General features: G+C 40.4%; 1 protein-coding gene across 3 annotated transcripts in view; it reads left to right on the top strand.

The window, feature by feature from the left end:
* Window positions 1-8,220, top strand: part of tmeff1a (transmembrane protein with EGF-like and two follistatin-like domains 1a) — a gene marked incomplete at its 3' end in the record, with an annotated part of 124,497 nt that extends 116,277 nt beyond the window's left edge. For 2 of the 3 annotated variants that reach the window (XM_084058471.1, XM_084058470.1), the window contains exons 8-10: window positions 537-666; window positions 1,421-1,582; window positions 3,663-8,220. In XM_084058471.1, the coding sequence (XP_083914597.1) occupies window positions 537-666; window positions 1,421-1,582; window positions 3,663-3,747 (377 nt within the window). Of the gene's footprint in view, window positions 1-536; window positions 667-1,420; window positions 1,587-3,662 lie in introns of those variants that run through there. The other variant, XM_084058472.1, reaches the window with a different exon arrangement.
* Window positions 8,221-9,102: the final 882 nt, after the last annotated feature.

The raw sequence follows: 9,102 nt of genomic DNA, 5'->3' as shown, positions 1-9,102 counted from the left end.
AGAGGTTCTTGGAGTTTAAATGAAGAGCCTCTAGAAGTGTATGTGAACATTTTTGGGAAATATGATATATTATATATTGAAATATATATATTATATTGGAATTATTGTAACCATTTTCTTTTCTTTTTCTTTAAAGATTTTGTTTTAATATATCGTAATGCCATTTGTGTGTGACATTCTAGTGTGATGAAGTAGGGCTTTGATTTAGGAAAAAAAGAAAAGAAAAGAAAAAAAGATTCAAAATGATGATGACGAGCGGTTTCTGCCTGACAGCAACGAAATAAATAATTAAATAAGAAGAAGAAGCTTACATTCGAACAGTGAAGCTTCAGTCAGGGGGTTTGAATCCGGCCCGGGATTCAAACCCCCGGCATCCTGCGTGAGAGACCAAACATCTAACATCTAAGAGGCCCACTTGACATGGGGAAATATTGTACCCAATGAGCGTCAGATCACAACTCTCCTCTCTCTCTCTCTCTCTCTCTCTCTCTCTCTCTCTCTCTCTCTCTCTGTCTCTCTCTCTCTACTGTGTTCAGAAACCAAAGGCTTGGACCTCGGCGACGGCTTCTACGCCGGCAGCTCCGGACTGCCCTGCCCTGACAACTACGCCAGCAGCTTCTGTGTGCACGGGAAGTGTGAGCTCAAGCACAACCTACCTACCTGCAGGTATGCTATGCACGTATGCATGCACGCACACTCACACTCACACACACACACACACACACACTCACACTCACACGTTTGTATTACTATACTTGTGAGGACATCGACATTTTAGGAAGACGATGTTATGATTGATTTATGATTTTTGTTGGGGCGGCATTTTTAACCGCAGGTCTAAAGCCGAAAAATAGCAGATCTACGTATGAAATAGGGACAATTCTACAAGCCCAACCCCTAAACCTAACCTCTAAACGTCTAATCCTAAACCTAACCCCAACCTGAATCTTTTTCTAATTGTAAATGTATCTCAAATTATTTCAACCATGAAAAACGCGCGCATGCGAAACATGGCTAACTGTACTTTGAAGGTACTCACCTTGTCGGTAACACTTTACTTAAAGGTCGGGTCTATAATGCATTATAATTGCATGTATAATGCATTATAATTCACTTATAAGGCTCCATAACAACAACTTATGACCAGGTTTATGAACTATGCAGTTTATGAAGTGCTGGTCATAATGCATTATTATCTCAGCGGAACAGCACATTAACATTAACTCCCATAAATAAATCAGTATTAAAGTGTCTTTAGACATACAGTAATTGTGCACAATTGCATAATTATGCATAATAATAATAATGAGTGTTGTGAAGCATTATAAATGTTATTTTAATGCATTATAGACCCAACCTTAAAGTAAAGTGTTCCTAATGCAGGCTGAAAGCTATAACATTGTCTGTGTACTCCTGGTAGGTGTGATGCAGGCTATAAAGGCCCACACTGTGAGGAGCCCCAGGACTTCAACATTCTCTACGTCGTCCCCAGTGGACAGAAGCTGCATTACGTCCTCATCGCCGCCATCATCGGAGCCGTGCAGATCGCCATCATCGTTGCCGTGGTGATGTGCATCACAAGGTAAGGATGAGGATGAGGTGCAAAGCAAACTAACAAAATAACCAAAATTGGAATAAAAAAAAAAAGCTAACTTAAAACAATAACTAACTTAAACCATAAAAAAACCCGAAATAAAACTAACAAAAATAATAGAGAAAAATGTCCTTACTTTTAGTCTTTGTCAAAAATCTTCCAAACTATCGGATCTACATGCCCCCATATTACAACCAAATTGAAAAAAAAAGAAAGAAAGGGGGAGGGGGGGGGGGGGGGGGGGGGGTTAGAAAATAAGCAAACGTTTAAACTTTAGACTGATGCTAGGTTCTTAGTTTACCTGTGTCCTAGTTAACTGAGACACTACACTGTCTCTCTGCATTTGCTGTATTTGATTGATGTATGGATATTTGCACTGTTTGTCGAACAACAACGTATAGTGTTTAAGTGGCTTGATTCTACATATCGAGGATGGTATGAGGGAACAGAGAGTTGTGATTGGCCCAAAGCCACACAGAATATAAATGGACTTGGTTCCTGTAGAGGTGACACTGGCATTATCACCCAGGCAGCGGGCCAGCCTCATTCAATCATGTAGTAAAATAAAATATTGATTTTACCTTTTCATTATACAAGTCATTGTTGGCCCTGTGCTGGTGGTAAAACAGCCAGTGTGTTAATGCAGTGGTTCTAAATGGGGTCATATGCACCCCCTAGGGGTGCATTGAGGTACTCCAGGGGGTACGTGAGCATAATGTTGAATATAAAATGGGTAATTGTTAATAATAAACTAGTGACAAACTTTGTGTGAACTTCAATATTATTGATAAGAAAGTCAACTAAATATATAGGGTTTTAGTGGTTCATTACTTGCCTGTTTAAATAAAGAAAATAATAATAATAATAATAATAATAATAATAATAATAATAATGAAATAAATAACATTTCTGCTAATATCTTCCGCATTGAGCTGCTGGTGCTGTTATTCAAAAGGCTGTATTGTTTTTCAAACTGCTAATAAAGTATTCAATCAATCAAAAAAAAAACTCTACAAGGGTCAGAGCCACAGCCCTATGGCAATATTAATATAATCCTGGAACAGGGGTCTTCAACAGGGGGTCCGGGACCACTAGAGGGTCCTCAGAGTTACTATAGGCGGGCCGCCAAATCTTTGTGTGATAGCAACTTTCTATGTTTACATTAACCACTTGAACCCTATTCTAAGGGGAACATGAGCCGAAAATAGCTGATCTACAAGCTTGCAAAAGGCCTTTTGAATTTGTAAATCAATTATTTGTGTAGAGGGGAAAAAAGAGCAGACCAAATACAGAGCCAAAGTATTGAGCTTTTATGTGGTTAAATGTCTGAAAATACATTAACCTGAATCCAACATATAAACAAAAAACATCAATTGACACAGCACTGATGACAGTGCTGACAAACAGTATAGTGTCTTTCTAGGACCCCTATCCTAGAAAGATTGTTAGTGCAGTAAAACTTGCACTTGCACTGTTAGTGCAGTAAAACTGGACAACTTCACCCATTTCAACCCATCTTCATATAATTGGTCGTCACTAAATGCTCATGATAAAATGGTACAATTATTTTCTGCTCAGTCTGTGTCTCATAGGAAGGCTGTGGGCACTTACCACTTACCCGCCTACCAGTGACATCATCATTAGGCTTCTTTTTTTTTTACTTTATTGATTTATTTTTGTATTTCGATTTTTATTAACATGAGAACAATGGCTTCCGTTATAGCATGCTAACTTTCCAGGAATAAAAACTCTGCAGTTTCTATTAGCTTGGATTCCGTGCCGATGATGTCACTGGTAGGCGGGTTTCTGAACTGTCCACAGCCCTTCTCTGAGACACAGACAGGGTAGACAAAAATGGTACCATATTATAATGAGCATTAGTGAGGACCAATTATTTGAAGATAGGTTGAAAATGGGTGAAGTCGTCCTTTAAGTCTATTGACAACATGAGATTCAAGAAAATATATTCTCTCTCTCTCTCTCTCTCTCTCTCTCTCTCTCTCTCTCTCTCTCTCTCTCTCTCTCTCTCTCTCTCTCTCTCTCTCTCTCTCAATGCTATCAATTTCAGGAAATGCCCGAAAAACAACCGGGGCCGTCGGCAAAAACAGAACCTGGGACACTTTTCGTCGGACACTAACTCCAGGATGGTATAGCCTCGTGCTTTTTTTTTAAAGCAGCTTTTTTTCTTACGGCGCGGGGGAAACCATTTTTTTAACATGAGATCTGTTGTATTATCCTCTTTCCTTTCCCATGGGAGTCAATTGAAAACAAACAGAAGAAAGGAGCAGGCGTTCATTCATTTCAGGGGCCTTATATCTTTTTTTTTTTCCTTTTCGAGGCGAGTCTTGACTTTCACAAACCTTTTGACATTGAATTTTCTTTGGAAGCCACTTTAGAGGACTGAGTTACATGGAACTGACTCAAGAAAAAGAAAAACCTTTGTCACTTTGCCATCGTACCGTAGTTATTATTATGATGTGGGGCTGGGCGATATATCCATATCATATCGATATTGTGATATGATTGGGGTTGGGATCCTTTAGGATTTTAAGGATTCCGGTTCCTTAACGATACCCGTTAACAATACGGGTCCATTTGGTTCCATTTGTACACTCTCAGAGTTATGGTGGTCCTTGAAATGAAAAGGTCGACGTGAAGTCCACAATGGCAGCTCTGACAGTGTGATAAAACCGGTTCCTCCAGTTCCAGATCCCAACCCTAGATATGAGACAAGGTATCGCCTGGGATTTAGGATGTCGTAATATCGTAATATGACATAAGTGTTGTCTTTTTCTGGTCTTATTAACTCCTAATTAAGTCCTAATTTATACTTAAAATGTGTCAAAAACGTTTTGAAATAGCGGAAATAGCCGATCTACACATTGTGACGCGTTGTGAGCTTGTAGATTGCTATTATTATTATTTTTTTAAGTAAAATTGATATTACTGTCACAATACGGTATTATCGTCACAATATTGATATCGAGGTATTTGGTCTAAACATACAGTGATATTTGATCTAGTCCATAATATGGCCCAGCCCTAGTTGATTGTCTTAATTGCTATATTTGTTCATTACGTTGAATGCTTTACAAAATGTGGTACGTTTGGTCAAACTGGCTGAGCTGGAATTCTAGAATCGTAAACAGATGCTTTGGAATGTACCGGAATGTGCTATTTATTATTGTTAAAGATTGTTTCTACCCCTTCTCTCTCTCTCTCTCTCTCTCTCTCTCTCTCTCTCTCTCTCTCTCTCTCTCTCTCTCTCTCTCTCTCTCTCTCTCTCTCTCTCTCTCTCTCGCTTGTTGTCGTTCAGTCACTTTTTTAACAAACAATGTGCAGCTGTTCACCAAATGCATTTTTTTATTTTGTTGTTATTAGTTTGGGGAGACTGAGTCCGCAAGGGAGATGGATATGTTTACACTTATTCTCTCATTCTGTAAAAAAGAAAAGAAAAGAAGAAAAGCCACACTGTTTAACAAGCTAATAATTTATTAATATTATTATATGCTTTTATATTAGGTTCTTATTTTTTCTATGTTAATAATACAAGGATAATGTTATTTTTTCCTACTTTATATAATTCAAATTAATGTATGACATGACCCGAGGGGACAAAAGAAAGAAAAATACATACTGTATTGTAGGTTTGCCTGGAACTTTTAACCAACCAACACACCTGTTTATTTAGCTCTGTGATCATTTAAGGCTGTCCCCTCATGCGGTACGAGTAATTAATCGATTGGATTGTATTAGTTGAACAAGTAGGGGTTGAACACCATCAAACTAATCAATGTAATCAATTATACAACATTTTTGATTTAATGAACAAATTGCCTTCTTTCAAAAGTGTTCAAAATATTTCAGAAATACAGATAATAGCAAATGTTGAGCTTGATGTGAGCTTGAGCCCTATTTAATTGCACCCATTCAGAGTTAAATGAACAGAGGATTGTGCTGTGTGGTATGACAGACAACGAGGATGGGAAGGGTTAGTTCGTATCAATTGGAAAAAGGGAATGTTTAATGCTTTAGAAAAAGAAAGCACATCTGAAATAATGTCCAAGTCTTGGACATCATGTTGGGTTGACTTCAAAGCATCCACCTGAAATGAGTCTTGACTTTGATAAGCAGTGGATTCAGCGTTTCTTAGCAAACGATTGTAAGGACAGAGGTTGTTCTGGGTGGGGCGGGTGCGGGGTGGGGCGGGGGGGGTCGGTGTGCTTCCCAGCGATTCCCAAGCGAGTTGAGCTCCAACGCCCTGCAATTGGCTTAGATTTGCGGTGGGTGCGCTTGTTTTGGTTCACTCAACGTCCTACGTAGATGTGCCTAACAAACACAACTTTTTAAAATCAAGTCCAGTCTCGCAAGACTCGATGCCTGCGTTCCTGCGGCCTCGCGCATCCACAAACGCACCGCCATGTTGCAAACTGTAGCAGACAGGACATGGCTATCACATGAACCACAACAGGTGCTCCCTCCAGGATTGGGGGTGGGGTTTTGGGCTCAATTGCTTGGGAATCGCTGGCGCATGGTCGGTGTTAGTCCATAATAGAGGGATAAGGTTAAGGATTGCACATTGCAGAGGAATGGTACGAAACATGCTTTCATTTTTTTAAATGAAAAGTCTTGGTTGCTGAAATGGACGTGAGCAAGGCTTCTCTTTGAATGTGTAAATTAAATGACATTTCTTTGTTTAGTTTCTTTTTGCTCTTAGTGTCACATTTGCTGCCAGAAAGACATTCCCAAGCACAGCACGTTTTTTAAATGGATCCCCCACGCAGGGTGGGGGGGGGCATGCCAGGTATTTGAAGGGTACGGTTAACCTGCTAGTGATGCCAACTTGTTGCACTGATTAAATCCTCAGTGTTCATTTAGTATAGGTAACAATTTTATGAAAACAGAGCTTTGAAAAACCTTTGGAATAAAAGTATTGCTTTTTCCCCCCAAAAAAATAATAAATAATGATTGTGAAATTATAATTATAATCATATTTTGTTATCATTTGACGGCAACTCCAGAATTATTAGGTTTGTTTACCTCTGTAGGTTGATGGCAGCTTTTATCCAGCCATTTTTGTTGGGTTCGGTACTTTTTATCCTTAATACAAAAATGTAAGGCAGCCTTTGTGGTACAATGTTGCAGACTACATGATTGCTGCCTTATAGAAGTGATGGGGAAATACACCCCTTATGTAACAATGACGTTGTAAAAGTGTGACATCTAGTGGCTGAAAGTTGTATGTGACCCTTTAACTCTGGGAGTGTACATTTGTACTCATACATGAACACTGAGGATTTTACAGTGTAGCCGGCGTCTTTTTTCAATGCTTATTATTATAAACATCTTAAGTCTTTCTGTTTACCGCCTGTTGACAGCGGAGACAGAAGAATATGACGTGACAGACTGATAAAAACATTAATGTATAAAAGTGTTCCGTCTTGTTTTACTGTCGATCTGAACGCGCTGCGGGGTTCAGAGGGTGGAACCTTGCTAGCGCGTCGTCATATCCTGTTCATTTCCTGTTTATCATTTGGTCCTCTGCCTTGTTGTTGTGTGTGTCTATGACAACAGAATCACAGACGTGCTGAGGTCACATGTGTCTAGGACGCAGGGATGTGCGTCTTCTGTCGTTTGTCCTCCCATCACGATCCATAATGTCTAAAGATGTCTGCAGACTGTGCCAGTTTACGTCATTATAAGAGATAATAGGTTCTGAAGCGGTTATTTGGGAGCTAAGCACTGCAGAGGAATGGACCCGTTTCCGCGGTGGTGGGTGTGACCTCCTCGGATGCCCCCCAACACCCAAAGTTTCTGACACCGGCAGAACTTCATCTGAGCTTGTAGTGTTTTATACTCGACGTGGCTCCACTCCACCCACTGTATATAGTATACCACGGATTGTTTACATCAACCTCCGACGTGCTTGGTCATAATTTGTCACTAAGATTTAGCAGTTTCTGGCAACGTATCTCTCTACATTAATGAACTGCAACTGCAAGCAACTGCCGGTTGCGTGTTATTGTTGTTCAGAGAGGGAGATAACCTTTCTTCAAAACTGTCCATGGTACTTTCCTGGCATAGCCTATTGCAGAAAAAAAAAACATCATAACTCATGAGCATTGAGTATTTGACCAATCACACACAATGTTCTGCTAGCGGGTGTTCGGCTAGTTCGAATATCTTGGAGGTGCAAGAACTGCCAAAACGAGCGTTAGCAACTCACTGCCGAAGTTTAGTTGACTTACCGAAGTAGATTGCTTGGAGTATGTTGACAGTTTTTAGCCTGGGACGGCCTCAAGGCGTACACAATGACACAGTCTGTAGACAGCTTTTAGTCTGCGTTCAACCACTTATTTTATACTTCCTGCAGTGCTGTCACATGAAAATAGCAGACCTGCAAGCCCACAACGTGTCGCGGATGCGACACGTTGTGAGCTTGCGGGTCGGCTATTTTCCGCGAGCAAAATCGTGGAATGGCAAAGTATAAATCAGTGTTTATTTGGGTCGTGCAGTAGGTGGTCGACCAAGGTTTCTCTTCATGTTGTGGACCTTCGCAGCTGTGACTCTGTCAATGTGAGTAGAATGTGTTTGTCATGTTGTTAATAAACTGCATGTGGGACTTTTAGAGGCTATTTTGGTCTCAACCAAAAAAAATAAAAAAAACGGAAATGTTTTTTTAATGTACAACGTTTCAGACATCATTTGAGTCTGTGTGTGTGTGTGGGTGTGTTTGTTTCACTGTAAGTCTGGACAGATTCATTCAGTAATTTAAACACACACCCACCATGCATGCATGCTAGACTAGGATCAACTAGCTTTTGCCTGCTTGCACATCTGATCTACCCTGGTGTCGGGTAGTTGTTTGAAGCGGACGGCACACCACAATGGGCGTGTCACAAACTGTATTGTAATTCGGACATCGCTGCAATTACCTCCCTCCATCGGCAGAGGGAGACAACGGACATAGCACTTATGGAGTGTTGCTTTAAAACAAGAAAGGCTTTGAGAATACATTAAACTAGTGGTTCACGACCTTTTCTGGATCAGGGCCCACCTGAAAATCTTGAAAGTGTTAACTTTCAAGACCACTTAACACGGTAGCCATTCGGCTACACTCTATTGCATTGAGTACTATCAGAATATAGAGCCATTTAATACTTATTTTGACCAAAGAAAATCACTTACCCTACCGTTAAAATCTTAATGTTTTGCCAATTATCTGGGGGGCCCACTTGCAATATCCACAGGTTGAGAATCTGCTGCATCAAACAGCATGTTTGAACTGCTGACTTCTACAGCAGATGCATGTGTAGGCTTCGTGTGTGTGTGTGTGTGTGTGTGTGTGTGTGTGTGTGTGTGTGTGTGTGTGTGTGTGTGTGTGTGTGTGTGTGTGTGTGTGTGTGTGTGTGTGTGTGTGTGTGTGTGGACCTACTTGTATCACTGTACTTGTGAGGGCCAAATTGCACCCCCATGTATAGTATATTTGCCTCTGAGATGAAGTGGAG

This window comes from Gymnoscopelus microlampas (assembly GCF_963454915.1).
Source record: "Gymnoscopelus microlampas genome assembly, chromosome: 5".
NCBI lineage: Eukaryota > Metazoa > Chordata > Actinopteri > Myctophiformes > Myctophidae > Gymnoscopelus > Gymnoscopelus microlampas.
This window is presented reverse-complemented; position numbering and strand designations above follow the sequence as displayed.